Source organism: Panonychus citri, unplaced genomic scaffold (genome assembly GCF_014898815.1).
Source record: "Panonychus citri isolate SS breed McGregor unplaced genomic scaffold, ASM1489881v1 Contig00110, whole genome shotgun sequence".
Classification (NCBI taxonomy): Eukaryota; Metazoa; Arthropoda; class Arachnida; order Trombidiformes; family Tetranychidae; genus Panonychus; species Panonychus citri.
The window spans coordinates 200,174-219,217 of NW_026515515.1; the positions used below are offsets into that span (position 1 = coordinate 200,174).

The following is a 19,044-nucleotide window of genomic DNA, read 5'->3' on the forward strand; positions in this document are numbered from 1 at the left end:
TCCAACATTTCGTATCCTTTGAATTTGAGTTACAGTTTCATCATCAATTTAGATTGCGAAGATGTTTAGATTTGTAATTAATGTTTTTAATTTCTCATTTTCTGGTTGTAACAATGATGATTATGAATGATGAATGATGTTGGTGGTAAAGGAATCAAAATATGTGTCCAGTCAAATTATTATACAAATTGTCGTGTTGATTAGATGAGAATGGAATTAGATTATCAGTGGAGTGACTATTTTCCAGAGCAACAAATTTTTGGATCTTCTTGTGGTCAGTTAAAGGGAAGGAAAATTAGAAATATTAGACAATTGAGTGAAGGCTAAACAGCGTAAGGTTATGACATTGGAAAGGGTCAGATTTTTGTACAAGAACTTTTTCTTTTTACATAAATTAAGCATAAGGCATCCAATTGCTACTATCTTCTGGCATTAAATGTCCTGTACAGAGTAAAATTACATCAATAATCCACCAGATACCAGCTCCTCCCAATGTAAGTAGTTTACCAACAGCGGTTCCCGTATGACCTAAACAAAAACGATCCATTCCTAGGAATCCCAATAGAATAGAGTAAAGCAATGTAGTAACAAAATAGTGTCCAGTGTACCTTTTAGAAGCAAAAGAGAAAAGAAAAAAAAACATTAGAAAATAGTCTCAAAGATACTTAAAGGTTTAGATTGTTAGGATAACTTTTGAATAGGGAAAAATAGGAAAACATCATGATCATGATTATATTACATACTTTATGCACGGAAATCCATCTTTCATGAAGGTTCTATTACCATAACAACCTATTCCAGGTAAAACTGTACAATTTACTTTGGTTCGGTTAACCTCTTCGTAACTTTGTCCACCAAATTTCAAGCATCCATATTTTAATTCTTCATAAGCTGTTTTGTTCCCTTTCAGATCCAATGGAGCTTCACATTCTAAGAAATCAAGATCTCTATGGGAAAAGAAAAGAAAATCAAGTCGTTAGATTAAAATTACTTAAAATAGAACACACATATTAGTTAAATAAACAGTTGAACATACAATCATTAACGATGTAATTAATTGAATAAAAAAAACAATTAAGGTTAATAAAAGCGTTTAGATATAAACAAGAGTTTAAAGATACTTACAGATTTTCACAAGGAACATGAATTGAGAAAACATAATTGGTAAACCAAAGAAAGTAAATCAATGAGATCCTAAAGGATGTGATGGACAACCACTTAAAAGACATAAATTAACTCATTAAATTAATAACCAAAAATTAACTCAATCAAAAAAATAAGAGGAAAACATTTAATCAGTTGAATTAAAATTTCTCTCAATTGTAAACAAACAAATTGGATTAACCAGAAAATCCCAATACCAAATTAGTTCCATCGGAGAAAAAGAGATGGCGTTACAATCGAATATCTCAACGAAACAATTTTTTCATTTTCTTAATTGTTTATTAAATTAAAAGGTAATCATTTAATTTAGATTAATTATTGATCACTAATCTTCAGTGGATCTGCATAGTCAGTGGAAAAATCGCAAGGTCTTGTATCGGTCGAGTTTTATGATTGATAGAAAATCGAAAAAATTAAAATTTTGATCATATTAGTTTTCAATGTAATCGAATTGTGATTAGAATTTGATTTAGATTATTCAATTGGTGAAAAGAGAAGAGATTAATTGAATGGAATCAAGTTGGTTAAATATTTTTTTCACTGAAAGCGAATCGTTTCTTTTATTATCTTTTTTTTTAAAGCTTCATATTCAAGCCAATGGAGAAATTGAGAAAAAGGAAAAGGAAAAGGAAAAGTGTGAGAGAAAAAGATAAAGAAAGAGTGAAAACATTGTGGAAGTTAAGGGTTGAGAGAGTTGGGAAAGATTCGAAAAAAGTAGGGAACCAGAAGAAAAAAAGTAGAGAGCAAATAGAAGAAAAAAAAAGGTGTTGGACTCTAAGTGATTAATCTCGACTAATCAAGATTCTTCACAAAAGAAAAAGGAATTATTTAGTGTTATTATTATTCAAGAGAAGAAAAGAGATAGAAGAGTCTTGGGTTCTTTTGTTGTTGTTGTTGTTTCTTTATGACCATTGATTGGAAACATTTCGATTATCAGAAATGTTCTTAGGTTTGTTATCTTGAGGTTTGCCGGAGCTTCGAACACCAGGACCACCTCCACGTCCACGAGAACTATAACCATTAGAGGAATTGTACTTGTTTGCACGAGGAGGACCAGAGTTACGATCTCCTCCGCCACCTCCACGACCACCACCTCGTCGGTATCTTCCATAATTTGATCCATAACCACCTTGATTATCGTCTCCTTGATAAGATTGTTTATCTCGACTAGGTCCTTGATTATTTCGTGAGTTATCATGTTGTTGATGAGGAGCCTGATACTGAGTAAAGGTTACCTCCGGTCCATAGCCAGCAAGCATAGATTGACCAAGAGCAGCCATGGTCATACCGTGATTCTGGTTATCATTGTTTGATTGGTTAGAGGTCATTTGCTCGTTGGAGCCAGTTTGATGTGGGTTCATTGTTTGGCCGGTTAATTGTACAGGTAAACCAAGCAATGAAGGATTTGCAATGGGTACTGGTTGTACGAATGTTCCTCCAGTCATCATGGCTGTGAACCTTTGGTTTGTGAAAGTTTGTGTTGGTATGGGTTGATGATTTGGACCAGTAGTCTCAAAGGTTGTAACATCTTTAGTCATGTTGTTGACTGATGACATTGGTGGGATGCACGTAGAAGCAAATTGAGCTGCTAACGCTTCCACACTTTGATTGTTACCATAAGCTGCTGAATATGCACCAGTTACAGGAGCCATTGCAACTACCGCTGGATCCATATGAGGTGCATTTTCCATTTCTAATCGAGACTCTTGCAAGAAATTATAACTATTTGGTGGAGCCGCAACAGGATTACCCACTCCAGGACCTCCAACATTACTTAGCATTTCTTGTAAACCAGGCTGGTTAGAGTTTGGATTTCTGGGTTTATTTTGATGTTGCGATTGATGCGATGGGTGAGACGGTTGAGACTGATATTTATTAACTCCACTGATATCCGGTTTTACTGGTGCTTGAGAATCATTCGATACAATAGGTTGGATTGGGCTAGATTCAAAGTTTGGTCTGCTTAAATTTTCATCATCCGTAACCCTAGATAAGTTACCAGTTTCTGCGACTTGCGGTTGCTGAGGTTGACTTGTTGCTGAGGATAAGCTGGATTTAGAGACAGCATTTGTAGCGGATACACTGATAGAGGTAGACTTTTCGAAATAACCACTGTCGCTGATGGATAGTAAGGTTTCCTTCAGTTCTTTATAAGATGTTCCTTTAAACGCATCTGACCTAATACCTTCGACTAAAGCAAGATATCGTTCTGCTGTTTTGGTGTGGTTCTTGTTAGCTTCATCAACCTTACTCCTTTCCGAATCAACAATCTTGCTGAACTCTTCCAAATGCTGAATCTTATCTTCAGTAAGTTGCTGTAAGAAAAAAAAAGATTGATGGGAAAAAAGGGTTGTGGTTAATTTACAAACTAGTTACAGCAAGATAAACAATAGGTATTAAAGTAAAAATATATATACATATAAGAGAATCAAAAAGAACTTACAATAGCCCCATTAGTTCCTTTAATAAAGTCGTTTTTAACATCAGCATTGAGGTTACCTAACAGATCATGGAACAGGAAAACTAGTCTTAAACGTTCAATTTCCTTAGGATCTCTAGTAGGTCGTTCCTTTCTTGCTAACTTTTTCATTTGCTTAACGTGCTATATATAAATATATGTATAATAAAAAAAGAAAAATGAAAAAATAATTGATTAAACAATGGAATAAATTTTTATAATAACATTCAACTTACGTCAGCAAAAATTGTTTGGACATTCTTTTTAAATTCACGGAAAAAATCCAACATTTCGGTAACCTCTTCATAACGTTTGACTGCTTTCCTCTGGTCAAGATTCAATTCCTTACCAGCTTTAGCCTCGTCTCGATATTGCTCCAAACGTGACTGTTGTAAGAGAAAAAAAATAAAAGAAAGAGAGAAAAGAGAAAAGAGAAAGAGAAAATTAGTAAAAAAAATTTTTGAAAGATAATGAGCTGAGACCCGAAATCTTTGATAATAAAAAGGGAAAAATTGACACCCACAGGAAAATGAAAAGATTAGCGAAAAGCCATTTTGAATACACCACCCAATAGAACTTTACTCTTTCCTAACCAAAATCTCTCTTTCTCTTTATCTCTCTCTCTCTCTCTCTCTCTCTGCTCTCTTCTCTTAAAAATTAACCACCACAAAAAAAGAAGCAGCAAGTGTAAGACACTCAAATAACCGGCATGTTTTTCAATACCTGCCTTTTTGAATTACATTCATCAAAATAGGAATCACAAGCTGAGAGAAAAGCATGATCAATAAAATATGCGAATGATGGTCAATCTAATAACCTGTATGGTTTTAACAAGTGAACCAGAAAAGAGAAGAGAGAAAAAAGGCAACAATGAAAGAGTAAAAAAAGAGAAAAGAAAGTAAATTAAGGAACAAAGCTCACTGACTGTCGCAGGTTTCAAAATCAAGAAAGACCCACTCATCTTCTTTCTTTTTTTCTCTTTCCGTTTTCTTCAACTCACCTCATCTCTCTTTCTTTTTCAATCTTCCACACACAGAAAAAATCTTTTATCAAGCCAAAGCAAAAAAGCCCCATGTTGCCCGGTCAAGGAAGAATAAAAGTAAAGAAATAGACACACACATTCATATGAATTTATATGAAACAAAAAAAAAAGTAAAAAGAAAGAGAAAAAAGACAGAGAAACAACGCCGGAGACATTTTAAGAGAAGAGAAAAGAAAATCATTAAAAGAGAAGAAGAAAAATTGTCAAACCGAATAAAAGTGAATTAAAATGACCAGACAATCGATAAATCATCATGACTAATTATTTATTGACTAAATTAGTCATTAAATCGAGTAATTAAATTGCATAAAAAAATTCACTTAAAAGAACAAAAGGAAAAACCTTTTGGTAAAATTATTCTAAAAAAAACACTTACCTTTCTCTTCTCTAAATTACGGATCTTGTTATCTACCAAGAGTTGAACCTTGTTGAGAGGTTCTTGGTGAGGATCAGGTAAAGTTGATCTATCAACTTTGTTAGGATTAGTAACAGAAGGCATGCTAATGATGTGAATCAATTACAACAATTGAGAAAAGAAAACAAAAGAAGTATTAATCAAATTGGAATTATAATTAATTAAACAAAAAAACACAAGAAATCACAAAAAAAAATGAAAGAAAATCTTTACACACAAATGTAGACAGAGAGAAACTGGAAGAGCGAAAGAGGAAAATGAATCTGAGCGCCATCTACATTTTCTTTTAAAGGTTAATTGATTTTCATCGAATTTTCAATTTTTTTTGTTCGCTTAATTGAATTAATCTAATTGATAAAAGAATAAAATTCCAGATAAACAATTAGATTGATTTTAATCTCTAAACTTTAGGGTAAATTGTCCCAATATTTGAAGAGATTATTTTTCCTTTTTCGTATTGTTTATAATTCCGATTAAAAGTAAATTAAGATTAAACATTTTAACTCAATCATTTTCTAGTCGATTTGATTGTGATTAGAGTTTAGTGATTAAACTTTTTCATTTTGTTTACTTATCAATACATTTGATAATTTTTCTTTCTTCTTCTTTTTACAATTAGAATCGATTAAATTTTCTAAAATTTAGATAATTGTAAAAGTTATTCCAAGTTATTTTTTCTCTTTGAAATGTAACTTTTCTCGAATTCTATTTTTAAAGATTCAAATAAAATCAATCAATAGAAACGATTGATTAGCGAAATGAGAAAATAAATGTTACCAAAAATATATAAATATAAAAAAAACGAAACAATTTCGTTCACCATAATATTTACAATTGTGGAAAATCAATAAATGATTGATGTATTGTACCTTGGAAATTGGCTAATTATTGGTTTATTATCGTTTTTCTCATTAATTTAGGTCTTAAAGCTGCTAAGGAAATTAAAATGGCTTCCTCTGTCCGAATTGTATTCGACCCTTGGTCAGGGCAAGTATTAAGATAAAATTTAAATATATTCCTAGGATCACTGATATTGGAATATGTTGTATCAGCATCGATTGCAGCTTCGATTCCTTTTAAACCACCGAAAACAATTAGACAATGATTAAAGTTATCGGGTAAAGATTCAATTGTGGCATCGACATTGTCACCTCTTTCCGATGTTCCTATGGTTAAATCGTATCCACCTTCAAATGGACATTCATTAAGAATATTTGATAAACTGGATGCAAGTCGAACCGAATAACCCCAATAACAACCAGTTCGATCTCTGGGTGCATTTGGTGGAACTGGTTTACCTTTCAATTTTTTAGCAGAATTATTATCAGAATCTAATTCAATCGTAACTCTTAATCCAGGAGTTAACGATTCCTTTATGAAACAATCTTTTTTCAGGCCAATATTAACATAACAACCTCCTTTCTCTGGATGGACACTATTGGTGACAATTCCTTCCCTAAATTGGGATTCATCGTATTCCTTAAGATGGTGACCTGTATCGAGGGGATTTAGAAGACCTAAAAAAAGAAAATTTGAAAAAGTGATGATAAGAAATACTGACCAATTAAATTAGGAATTAGACAAAAAGTCGATCGATCTAAAGATAATCAAACATTTCTTTCTCCTTCTCTAGTTATTGGTAACGGAGAAAATACTGACCTGCATATTGTAGATCTTCGTGTAACGGGAATAAATGTTTTCGTAAATATTGTGGACACTCAAGGTATTGTAACACTTTGGCCATTTGAACTAAACATTTCCTCCTATTGTCACGTTTCAATGTTTCATCATCCATACTCTCCGGAATAGCATATTCATCATAGATAACAATCTCGTCAACATTAAATATAACACAAGCTCGAGCAATCTGACCAATTAGATAAGTTCGCAATTCTTTAGATTGAGCATTATTTAAAATGGAACCAGGAACAGCAACACTAATTGTATAATGAATACCCTTCACTTTTTCCTCTTTCTCAATGTTTTCTTGAACTTTTTTCTTCTCTTCTTCTTTTAGAGTCTTCTCTAATTTCTTTTCCTCTTTCTCCTTTTTCCATTGTTGCTTTTCCTTCCCTGAAAAACAAAACCAAAAATTAGTAAAAGTCATTAATAAAAAACAAAACAAGAAAATCAAAAATCTAAAAATTAAATGACCATAACTACTCACTTCGTGCTCGCCAATCAACCTTCATTTGTGGAACCAAAGTTGCCCCAGGTTTAGAATCATTACTTTTAACTTTACCCATGATTCCAGAGAATAGAACGAAATAAAATTAATTTAATTAACAATTGATAAACAATCAAGAATCCCAATTAATTAAACTAAATTTTCAATTCCATTTGTAAACAAATTGGAAACATGCCTAAACCACGTGACCAACAGAATATCAACCAATCAAATTCTCAATGGCGGGTAATTCAAAAAACTTCGAAAATGCAAAAAAAAATGAAATTAATCAAAAAATTGGAAACAATTAAAACTTCAGAGAAAATTTGAATAAAATTTAATGGAAGTTATGAGTAAATGATTTCTGTTAAATGCTAAAATTGTTAGTATTTAAAGGTTAATATGATGAAAAGAAACTTTTGATTGAATGATTTTCATCTTTGTTAATTGTTTACTTTGAAATTAATGATTCTGAGAAAAAAAAAGTTCAACAATTGAGATAATCTGAAAGCCTATGACAGTTGAGTTATAATGATAATGAATAAGATGATGATGAAAATGAAGATGATTTGACTCATGAAGTTGCGCATTAAACTAGAACAACAAACTAAATCAAATCTATTTTGATGAAAGAATCAAAAAGTAAGAAAAAAAAAGTATATAGCCCAATCCAAATGATTATCACCAATGTTTCAACTAATAATTTAATCAACTTTCAATTAAATTTAATCTTGTGAGAGTCTTGATTATGATAAAGTGTTTTCGATCACAATCAACTAATCGAAACTTGTTAATTTAAGTTAAAAGTTTTCAGTTTTATAAGTAAATCGGACGATACAAGAAGGAAAATCCAATCGTCGAATCTTAAACTTGAAAAGACGAAAAGAAAAGTAATTAACTAATCTGATTAACTTAATATCGAAATTTAAAGTAAAGAAAAAAAAAGTTAATTAGAACTCGAAATGAACAATTTACGAAGATATCGATTTCAAACTCGACGATGTTGTTCAACTCCAGCAGTTGCGAGTTTACCTGATTTCTCTGATTCTTACCTGGAAGATTTGAAGGTAAGATAATTAATCAATTAACCAATTAATTGTCGAATCAATCAACGAATCAAATTGTCTAGAACGAGAAGACTTCCAATAGTAATTGTATTAGAATTGGTTGATAAAAGTGATCAAAAGTCTTCTGTTGGTTAAATGTTTTATCATCAGAAATTAGATAAAAAATTGATTGTTGTTAATTGTTGATGCTTGACCTCTAATTATCTTCCAACTACAATGAATGAAAATGAAAATATAATCAAATTGCCAAAGGTAAACTAAAATGTTCATTAGATTTGTCTGCTCGAGTAATTAAAGATGATCAGTAATCAATTTGATTTGAGATTTTTAAAGTTTCAAATATTAATCGAGGTGAATTGATTGTTACCTGATATTAATTAACCATAAGGATTAATTAATATGGTCGATTTGATCAATATGGTTAATTGAATTTTAAGATTTTAATTAATCGTGATTATTAGATTTATATATCAACCTTAAGGTTGATATTAATTTCAATCTTTATGTATAAAAAGAAAATTGTTCTTGATTAAAATCAATCAGTTAATCATTAAGATTATAAACAATTAGTTAATTTAATTTGTTCAACAAATTTTGGTGTCTTCGGGACCTTCTGCGTGTCAAGTATATTAATTGATTTCTATCCAAATGAAATGCTCAGTAGATGAATAAAGTATTAGGATGAAGGTGAATATTATGAAATTATATTCTGAGTATAATAGTATTGCGATTATAATGAAGTTATAATCTTTGTTCACAATCTTAGAGACAAGAAATTCAATGAAGTATCATCAGTATCCTAAGTTACTGAATCATCATCATCATCACCACCATTCCAGTTCTCATCAATCCTCATCCTTATAAACACCTATCAACAGGTTAACCTTTTCTGTAAAAGAAGAAAAAAGAAAGAGAAGAGAAAAAAGTTTCTCTCATTTTCTCTTTTTAAATGATGCTAATAATATTCTGAACCGATAACATGATACAATTCAATGATTCTTCGTTATCACCTTAGAAACCTCTACAATTCTCATTATCACAATCACAATCACAATCATCCCTCTCATCATCATTGCTCATCTTTATTTCCACCTTCACCTTTTCCATCATCATCATCATCATCATCCTCAAGCTCCATTGATATGATAGAGAGAGAGAGGGAGAAGGAGAGATAGAAAAAAAAAGAATTTGAGATTTTCTTTCCTTCCCTTTTACCTCAATCGATTTTCACTGACAGATACGCGACATCATCATCATCATTACCATCGTTATCTATCATCTAGTGGTGTTGATGTGAGGAAGAAGATGATGAGAAGATGGAGGATGAAAAAAGGAGGAGGAAAAAGATGAGGATGGTAAAGTGTTCATAGTAACCAAGGTGAAAGATTAAAAGTGAAACTGAATCAACGGTAAACGTTTTTATCTATCGCCTTAAAAGGCTATATAACAATCATCTTAACGATGATAAATAATAATCTAATCATAACACATCGAAAGGTATTGATAACGAAAGTATCGATTCCATTTTGTTAACTGACCAATATGATTACTTTTCCATCATTAACCTTCATCATTTATCCAACGATTAATAAACTGTTTCAGTTGTTTACCGAAAAAATTTCCAACAATAATTAATAACAATTCAAGTTTAACTTAAGAATATCCTTTAAATTTAAAAGTTCCTATGAATAAGAAGTAAAAGTTTTTTTTCATATATTCTTTAGAATAAAAATATCTCTGCAAGTTCGAGGAATAAGAAAGTTCTAAACTGTTCATTAGATGAACCTATACGTTTCTCGTTATCCTGGGACAATATTTTTTCAACAAATTGTGATACGTTTTTTACAGAAAAAAATCTTCATCGAAAAGGACGAACGATTGAAGGAACTTAAAGAGGAACAGTCTGGTTCTGATCGGTCAGTTTCACCTTGTCCACCATCTCTACCCTTTCGAGCACCACCACAACCACCACTTCCACCACCTGAACCAACAACAGCTCAACCAGTCGTTCCTAAACTTGACCCGAAAGATATATCAGTCCAAAAGAATCATGGAACTGATTCTTCTTCCTCATCGTCATCAAGTGAAACTGTTGAACGAAACGAAAAACTTTTCGATGGAGTTGTTGCCGAAAATGTTAACGATCAACAATTGGAAAAAGTTGATGACCCCAACGAGAAAAGAAATGTTCAAATTGAATCTCGAACAAAAGATGAAAGTTCTTCAGGTCAACAGGTCAAATGGGATGATGATGTTTTCGATTCGAGTCATTGTAATGCGAACATTGTTGGTTCTAATGCGATGGTTTTTTCGCTCAATAACCAAGTCGGTGGTTTGGTTCGAGCTCTTCGAGTTTTCCAGGTAAGATCTTTACTATTGTTTTGATTATATTTTATTTTCTCTAAAAAAACTTCTGTCAACCTGTTGATTTGAATCTATCCAGGAATTGGGAATCAATGTTCATCATATTGAATCGCGAAAATCTCGTCAAAGAGAATCAGAATATGAAATTTTCGTTAACATTGATTGTGATGATTCTCAACGGATGAATGAGCTTCTTCACCATTTAAGACACGAAGTTGATTGTTGTACTTATGAAGAGTTCGAACGTTCAAAACATCGAACTGTCACTCGAAGTAAAAGTAAATCTCGATTATTATCACAAGCATCAATGGACAATGGTAATTTCATTCCATTATTATTTCCATCATCCAACATAAAATCGCACGGAAATTTTGATAATATCTAATATTCTTTCCATTTAAAAAAAATTATTCAGAACTTCTTCATGAAGGAATGCCCTGGTTCCCTAAAAGAACATCAGAATTAGATTATTCATCAAATCGAGTTCTAATGTATGGATCAGAATTGGATGCTGATCATCCGGTAAGTATTAGTTAACAATCAATACTAACAACAAAAATCATTCTTAATTGTTTGTCATCATCTCATTTTCACTTTTCAAACTGAAACCGGAAATTGGAATAATGAAAACCATGATGATAGGGTTTCAAAGATCCGATTTATCGTGAGAGGCGGAAGTACTTTGCTGATGTTGCTTTTAACTATAAACAGTAAGTAACCAAAAATTCACCACCAATATGCTAATTTCATTAACAATTTACTGAATAATTTCATAGAATCTCATAATTCATGATAATAAGTTTACATCAAGATGTTTGATGAATATACAATCATGTTTATCATTTTGACCACAAGCTTTTCTCATGATAAATGATGATAATTTAATGAACATTAATCAACTTAATCAAAAATTGATTAATCTTTTTTTTCTTACCCTACAATCAATAATTACATTCCAGTTAAATGTTAAACGACAATCATATCAGGTAAATGTTTGTCTATTGATCAACAGGTAATGTGACGAGAATGATGATTATATTTTACCATTAGAAATAATCAGGTAACAATTTAAGAGTTGATGGTATTTTAGATTGATCATAATTGAGCTTGATAATCAAAGGGAATAGTTTTAACCTTTTAGATTGATTTGATTTACACCAATGGTTAATAAAATTAAAGGTGGAAAAGTTTCAAAGTTGAAAAAATTGAATGAATAACATTTCCTGATAGAGGAACAATTGAACCAATTACCACAAGCATTTTGCTATCAGAACTCAGAATAGTAACTATGGTTACCTGAAATAATATCTTAAAGTGTAAGAGAGAGAGAAAAGGAAATAACTTAATAACAGAATGAGATAGAATCAGAATTCAGAATAATTTGGTGAAAATGACAAAAGTCGAAAAAAGGAAATGAATGATTCTGATTAAATCGATGATCACGATTACTAAGAAGACGATAATGATTATGCATTAGGAAAATCTAAATGGATGAGAAAAAGAAGACAATATCTCATGAAGAAAAGGTAAATTCCAGGATGGAAATGATGAAGATAGACAATTATATTCAGTTGATTCTAATTGACGTACAACTGCAACAATTATAATATATTGACACGATGGTGATGAAAGAATTAAATTTAACCCGATGAAAGTAACTTAATGAGAAAACACAAAATTAATGTCAACTAATTATTCTCATCTATTGGAATATTTTCTCAAATAATCAAAGTTTCATTGTTTTTTTCCTCTTTCTTACCAGTAATGAGCCAATTCCTCGAGTTGAATACACCGAAGTCGAGGTAAAAACTTGGGGAATCATTTTCGAGGAATTGACCAAATTATACTCTAAACATGCATGTAAAGAGTTCAATAAAAACTTATCCCTGTTAATTAAATACTGTGCTTATCGGAAGGATAATATACCTCAATTGGAAGATATTTCCCAATTTCTGAAAAGTAAGTTCAATCAACAAAAGTTGGAAATTCAATATGAAAAATAGTTATTGAGAATTATAAAGAAATTTTTCTCTGTTTGGTGTCGACATCTAGCGAATCGGAATCAAACCTCTGAACTTTTTTCTTCTTCCAATTGAAAAACTTTTTCTTTCTCTTTGACTATTTTTTTTTCTCGATCTTTATTGTTATTATTCAGATCGAACAGGATTCACATTGAGACCAGTTGCTGGTTATTTATCGGCTAGAGATTTTCTCGCTGGATTAGCATTCAGGGTGTTCCATTGTACTCAATATCTAAGACATTCAAGTGATCCCTTTTACACACCAGGTAAGAAATGAAATTAACTAATTGCTTACAAACTGGTTTAATTTTTCCAATCAGATATGAAGAAAAGGAGAGAGAGAGAGAGAGAAAAAATAACAGAACTAATAATCTAACAAAAAGATAAAGACGTAAACCAAACCAATTAAGGATGCGAAATGTAATTGTAAATGAGAAGCTTTTAATTGCAACGAAAACCTTGTCTATCTGTTTTTGTCTGATAATCAAAAAGGAAATCAAGGTTATATCAATATCGAAGGCAAAAAAAATTAGCCTTCATCGTCCAGTGAATATTATCTCTCATAAACAATGAGACAAAATGACCAAAGTAAAAATATATATGAAAAAAAAGTTCTGATAACAATATCCTGTTTCTCTCTCTCTCTCCCCCCAATAAGAACCTGATTGTTGCCATGAAATCCTTGGACATTGTCCATTACTGGCAGATGAAAGTTTCGCTCAATTTTCACAAGAGATTGGATTAGCCTCGTTGGGAGCAAGTGATGAGGAAGTTGAAAAACTGGCAACGGTAAGAAATTATTATTATCTTTAATTTTACTGTCAAAAGATTTTCACATTTATATAAGTTCAGAGACTCAACCCAAACGGAACCTTTTTTTTATATCAAATCTTCAGCAATTCACTTTTTTCTCGTCTCCTTCCATCATCTTGACCATTATTTTTATTCTCCATCCTCATCCTCCCATCCTATCATCATCTTCATCTTCCGCCTTCTCCACAAAGCCTAAATTACTGTTAAAACCTTAGTTCACCCATTTACTTCCTCTCTCTCTCTCTCTCTTCTAGATTTAATTTCTGCCTTTTTTTATCCTTTTCAATCTCTCACACTTCTCATTGGACAATCACTCGATTCGAAACTTTTTCGGCCATTTTTAAAGTCTATTAACTGTCATTCGCGTGACCAAATGATTACACAACCATTAACTAACAAAATTTATTATAATCTATGATATCAATGTGTCTATTTACAATGACAAATTGATAAGTTAATTTGCATCACAATCAACTTGATGATATTACACATGTAGACTTTCATGGAAACACTGAGGCGACTGGTCAATAGATGTAACTGACCATTAAACATAAAGAAAGAGAGAGACATATGAGACACTTTAGGGCGGTAAAAAAAGAGAGAAAAGATCATTTTTCTTAATCAAATGACTCGAATGTTAATCAGCTGAGCTTTTCCATGCTAATCATATGTTTAAATTGAGAATAAAATAAAAAAAATTCAACGAAATGAAAAAAAAATGTAATTCTAATAAAGATAATCAGTTGATAGAAATACGAAAATCAATCATTACATCTCATCGCTAACAATTAACAAATCATCAACAACTTTTAATGTTAATCATCATTGAATGAGAAACAATTAACCAACAATAATAATTGATTATCTGGTTATCACCAATTTTCAACCACTAATTACTTGTTAATCTATCTAATTAATCAAAACCTTTCCATTTCCTTATTATTATTATTAACCCAGAAAAAGTTAATTACAACTTCATTTCAATATCATTATGATTACTATTATAGCATCAGAATAATCTGAATTATCTGAATTAGAATGAAAAAAAACTCAGTTTATCTCAAGGCGTTGCCTGGATAAAAAAAGCAAATTTCACCTTAACTATTACTTAATTGAGAATTGAAATATATTGTTAATTTTGTCATCATTAAATATGATTAACAGTAAACATTAAGATGATAATTATCATGGTAACTCAGGTGAAAAATTAACGAGTCAACTAATACGATAAATCAATTGAAATGAAACAATATTTTATTCAACATTTTCACCTAAATCATATCAAACTAATCAGAGATAATCAAATGTTATTAATGATTTCAAATGAATCATTGAAACATTTTTAACGAATTAATTAAATGATGAAAGTGATGAATTTATGATTACTTTGTATGATCATCATTCCGTAATAATGATAATCTTATTTAAATGTATATTTATTATGATAATAATTCCGAATCAGAGAGTTTCAAGAAAAGAAGGAAACTTTTTCTTTTCTTTTTTAAAGTTTTTCTTTTTCTTTTTCTTTTTCGAATTTTTTATTTTCTCAATTCATTCAATTGATGATTATCACCGAGAATCGTCAATATTATCACCAAGTGAAAATAATGGAACATAATTAACCTTTAATTAAATTAATTCCATCATGACATTGGAAGATACGATCAATAATATTAATGTAACATCTTATTAAAAAGAGCTTATGTTTGGTGTTGTAAGGAAGGAAAAAACTCAGAATTTTAAAGTGTTAATATCATGAGAAATTCTGATTCTCTGAATTACAAGATTGATAATTTTTCTCTTTCTTTCCTTTCTTTTTTTTCTAGTGTTACTTTTTCTCAGTTGAATTTGGACTCTGTAAACAAGATAATGAGCTTAAGGTGTATGGAGCTGGCTTGTTATCATCAGCTGCTGAATTAAAGGTAAGAAAAACGATGAGAGAAAATCCCAATTGCGCATCATTTCCGTTTCCGTTGATGATATTTTCCAAGTTTCTTGTTATTGTTACCATTTTGTTTTCTCTTTCTGATAACTAAACATTAATGAAGTTTCATATTAATGATCATTATCATGATTAACCTTATCGTTCATTCATTATCTTAACAATGTTTTATTGAAAGTTTTTCACTCGAGTTCAGGAAATTGAATCAAATGATATTCATTATTTTGATTATGAGGAAGAAATAAAAACTTATCCGATCGATAAGATAACAATTAGGCTGTTATAACATATCTAAAGATTGTGATTAAGATTAATTGTTTCGTATTGATTTACTTGCAAGTTAATTAATTTAACAAATTCCAAGCTGTTGATACATACATGTATTAATCAGAATCAAATGAATTAATCTTATTCCGTAAGAATCTCCATGCAGCTGAATTATTGATATCACTTTAATTTAAGGTTAGAAATTAACTAATCAGGATCGCAATCAATTTCCCTTATCCCATTCAGTTCACAATCAAAAACCATGAGATTTATTCAGATAATATAATAATCAAAAGAAACATGTTAATGGGAAATGAAAATACTATTTACATGGTTATTAGATGAGATACCAGATGAATATCATGAAAAAAGGATTGGAAACTTTTGGAAACCTGAGATTTATGATGAAAATTATTCCATACAAATAAATGAAACAAGAGACAGAATTTAATTTTTAACTAATGTTGAGTTTATAAGAGAACCAAGAAAAAAATGGAACAAAAATCTCAAAGAGATATAAATAAATATCTCAGTTCCATGAATCATTTCCTGAGAGAAAAAGCTACCTCTGAATCCTTGGTGTTCATTAATCACCATGATAATAATTTTAATTCATTAAAAAAAAGATCTACTGGTCAAGAGTAAATAAATGAAATTGAAATCCCCATGAAAATCTTTACCATAAATGAGTAATTCAAGGTTGATTTCCAAATGAATGAAAAATTCATATCAACTCATTTACTATTAATTCTTGATAATAGAAGAGTATATTCAATTTTCAAGGTTCTGTCTCAATTGATAATAATAATCAATTCATTTTCTTCCTTAATTTTACCTCTCAATTTTTTTCTCTCCATCAATTGATTCAGCATTCTGTCTCGGAATCAGCTTGTGTACTTCCCTTTGATCCAGCGATAACTTGTCAACAAACTCCAATGATTACGACCTATCAACAGGCTTATTTTTATACTGATTCATTTGAAGAAGCCAAGGAACAGATGAGGTAAGTGAAAATTAACAATATTACAAATTTGATTGATTTTCTTTTAACAATTAAACGATAATTTCAATTATTTTTACAGTTATAATAATAACCTTTTTCATTATCATGTAAACGTTGTTCATTCATTCATTATTATCATGGTTACTTTCGGGAAACCTTAGGAGATGGATGAAAAAAGAGTCCAGGCAACAGGAAAATAAGGGAAAGTGGGAAAAGAAAAAAATAGAAATGAATCAGAATCAGAATCAGAATCAGATTGGAATTGAAAGTTTAATCTCACAACACTCAGAGGGAGAGAATCTCAATCAATTAAATTGTTGCTCTAGCAAAGAAAAAAAATATTCTCGGAAGATGTTGATTGTTAATTGTTAATCGGAAATTAATTCACTTCCTTTTTCTCTGAATACCCACCGAAAAAAAAGAGCAGCAATGCAATATCATCAATCGTTGTAAAATCTATCAAAATGATGGGTGAAATTATTGGATTAGTTTTAAAAAGAATAAGAAAAAGAAGAGAAAGAGAAAGAGAAAAAAACGAAAAGTTCCAAAGAAAAGTTTTCCTTTCACCCAGACCATTAGAACATAATATTTCACCGCCTACCCTGTATTCTCACCCACTTTACCAAAAGGGTCCCAGGGAGTTTCCATGAATGAACAAATAGTTAGAATCGGTAATAAGAAAAGTCAAGAGAGAGAAGAAAAAAAAATTGTTATTATGATCATAGTAATTTCTTATCATGATAATGATAATGACTATTATTATTATTACCATCAAGTTCAATCAGGTGAAATAAATGCAATGATATTTGCATTTGATAAGAAATTACCATCATTTGCATATCATTGGCTGGGAGTGTAAAACTCAGGAAATAAAAAGTAACCGAAAAAAAACCACAGAGAGAAAAAAGTACAAAATTCTTACAGGGAAAAAAACAATGATAACAATGAGTTCAAGTGAACAAGAAGAAGTGAAAAGTTTTCATGGTAACATATTCAGAGAATTGTCAGAACTTGAAATATTACATGATAAATGATTTGGACATTTTTTTGATTATCTTTTTCTTCCCCTTTTCGATATTCATATTATAACAGAGACTTTGCTGCGACCATTAAACGGCCATTTGGAGTACGATACAATCCTTACACCCAATCGGTTGAAATTCTGAGCAATACCCGGAAGATCATGTCTCTTGTTTCAGAGTTAAAGGGCGACCTTTGTATTGTTACAAATGCACTGAAAAAGATTAAGGAGAAAGAAGCAGAAACGGAAGGTGATAATATGATTGAGATGACAACAACAAACGATGATAATAATCAAGATAATAGTCGAAATGATGATGATAAAGATGACAAACAATTAAACAATATTCTCACTGATAAGTTAAATTGTGATCATCATGGTGATAATATCTCAGCAAATGTCGCATCAGAAATAACAAATAGTATCACAGCTCAGATTATTAATGCATCAACAGCAATTGCTGATTGTAAGATTGTTGAGAATTGATTGTAATCATAATCATTAATCTCTATCTCTTTATCCAGTGGTCATTTTGTGGTCAAGGAAACACAATTAGAGAGTAAAACTAAACAAAACTCATTTAAATGTTTGCAACTGGAAAATTAGATGAAACAATTAATTATTTAGAAATTCAATATAACCTAATGATTAATTGCTATTCTATATTTAAATCAATTAATCAATTATTTGGTGTGACATTTAATTTAACTGTTTAATTGTTTATCACAATCAGTTTTTTTCCCATTGATTATTGTCCAACTGATTGTTTGATTAATTGTTTATCAATAATTTCATTTTATTTTGACTTTGATTTTGATTTCTTAATTGTTGTATTATTATTACTTTTAACTAATTGCAAGTGTCTCCAAACAATTAACTTTTAATTGGAAAAAAATAATAAATTCAGTCTTTATTTAAGCTTCAATCATCAGCAATATGATTAAATTATTACAATTAAAGTTAAATTGTCAGCGAAAATATTAATTTAAATCTATTCCTCTTGTTTAATTGTAATGAGTTGCAATTTGAATGGTGATATGTGTTGACTAAACAAAATTGATTGTTAACAATTAAGAGTGAAAAACAAAAAATAAATCTCATTCATTGTTATGATAATTGTTGATTATATTCAATTATTCAAATTAATTCAATGTAAAGATATTACAATTAAAATGAGACTTATTATCAAATCAATAATAGTGACAATTTAATATAATTGAATATCTGTTCATAGAAAATTAGATTAACAATCAATAAATGATTAAAGTTTTAAGTTATTAACAATCAATAAGTTATTATC

The 19,044-nt window shown here is 30.3% G+C and overlaps 4 protein-coding genes across 4 annotated transcripts; 1 reads left to right on the plus strand and 3 right to left on the minus strand.

The window, feature by feature from the left end:
* Nucleotides 1–64: 64 nt before the first annotated feature.
* On the minus strand, nucleotides 65–1,333 carry LOC128389754 (TM2 domain-containing protein CG11103-like). Its single transcript, XM_053349386.1, has 3 exons — nucleotides 1,126–1,333; nucleotides 744–947; nucleotides 65–608 (listed from the first exon to the last, which is right to left on the minus strand). Exons 1-3 carry the CDS (start codon nucleotides 1,227–1,229, stop codon nucleotides 395–397), a joined length of 522 nt encoding a protein of 173 aa, XP_053205361.1. The 5' UTR covers nucleotides 1,230–1,333; the 3' UTR covers nucleotides 65–394.
* A 355-nt stretch (nucleotides 1,334–1,688) lies between these two features.
* Nucleotides 1,689–5,304, minus strand: LOC128389739 (caprin-1-like). The gene is made up of 4 exons (XM_053349368.1): nucleotides 5,041–5,304; nucleotides 3,859–4,008; nucleotides 3,608–3,766; nucleotides 1,689–3,479 (listed from the first exon to the last, which is right to left on the minus strand). Exons 1-4 carry the CDS (start codon nucleotides 5,161–5,163, stop codon nucleotides 2,067–2,069), a joined length of 1,845 nt encoding a protein of 614 aa, XP_053205343.1. The 5' UTR covers nucleotides 5,164–5,304; the 3' UTR covers nucleotides 1,689–2,066.
* Nucleotides 5,305–5,949: 645 nt separating this feature from the next.
* LOC128389744 (putative methyltransferase C9orf114) lies at nucleotides 5,950–7,442 on the minus strand. Its single transcript, XM_053349377.1, has 3 exons — nucleotides 7,247–7,442; nucleotides 6,739–7,152; nucleotides 5,950–6,596 (listed from the first exon to the last, which is right to left on the minus strand). The coding sequence occupies exons 1-3, from the start codon at nucleotides 7,323–7,325 to the stop codon at nucleotides 5,965–5,967; spliced, it is 1,125 nt and encodes a 374-aa protein (XP_053205352.1). The 5' UTR covers nucleotides 7,326–7,442; the 3' UTR covers nucleotides 5,950–5,964.
* Nucleotides 7,443–7,893: 451 nt separating this feature from the next.
* LOC128389737 (tryptophan 5-hydroxylase 1-like) lies at nucleotides 7,894–18,617 on the plus strand. Its single transcript, XM_053349366.1, has 11 exons — nucleotides 7,894–8,313; nucleotides 10,162–10,674; nucleotides 10,757–10,994; nucleotides 11,093–11,199; nucleotides 11,320–11,387; nucleotides 12,440–12,636; nucleotides 12,833–12,964; nucleotides 13,357–13,487; nucleotides 15,338–15,433; nucleotides 16,590–16,723; nucleotides 17,816–18,617. Exons 1-11 carry the CDS (start codon nucleotides 8,209–8,211, stop codon nucleotides 18,228–18,230), a joined length of 2,136 nt encoding a protein of 711 aa, XP_053205341.1. The 5' UTR covers nucleotides 7,894–8,208; the 3' UTR covers nucleotides 18,231–18,617.
* Nucleotides 18,618–19,044: the final 427 nt, after the last annotated feature.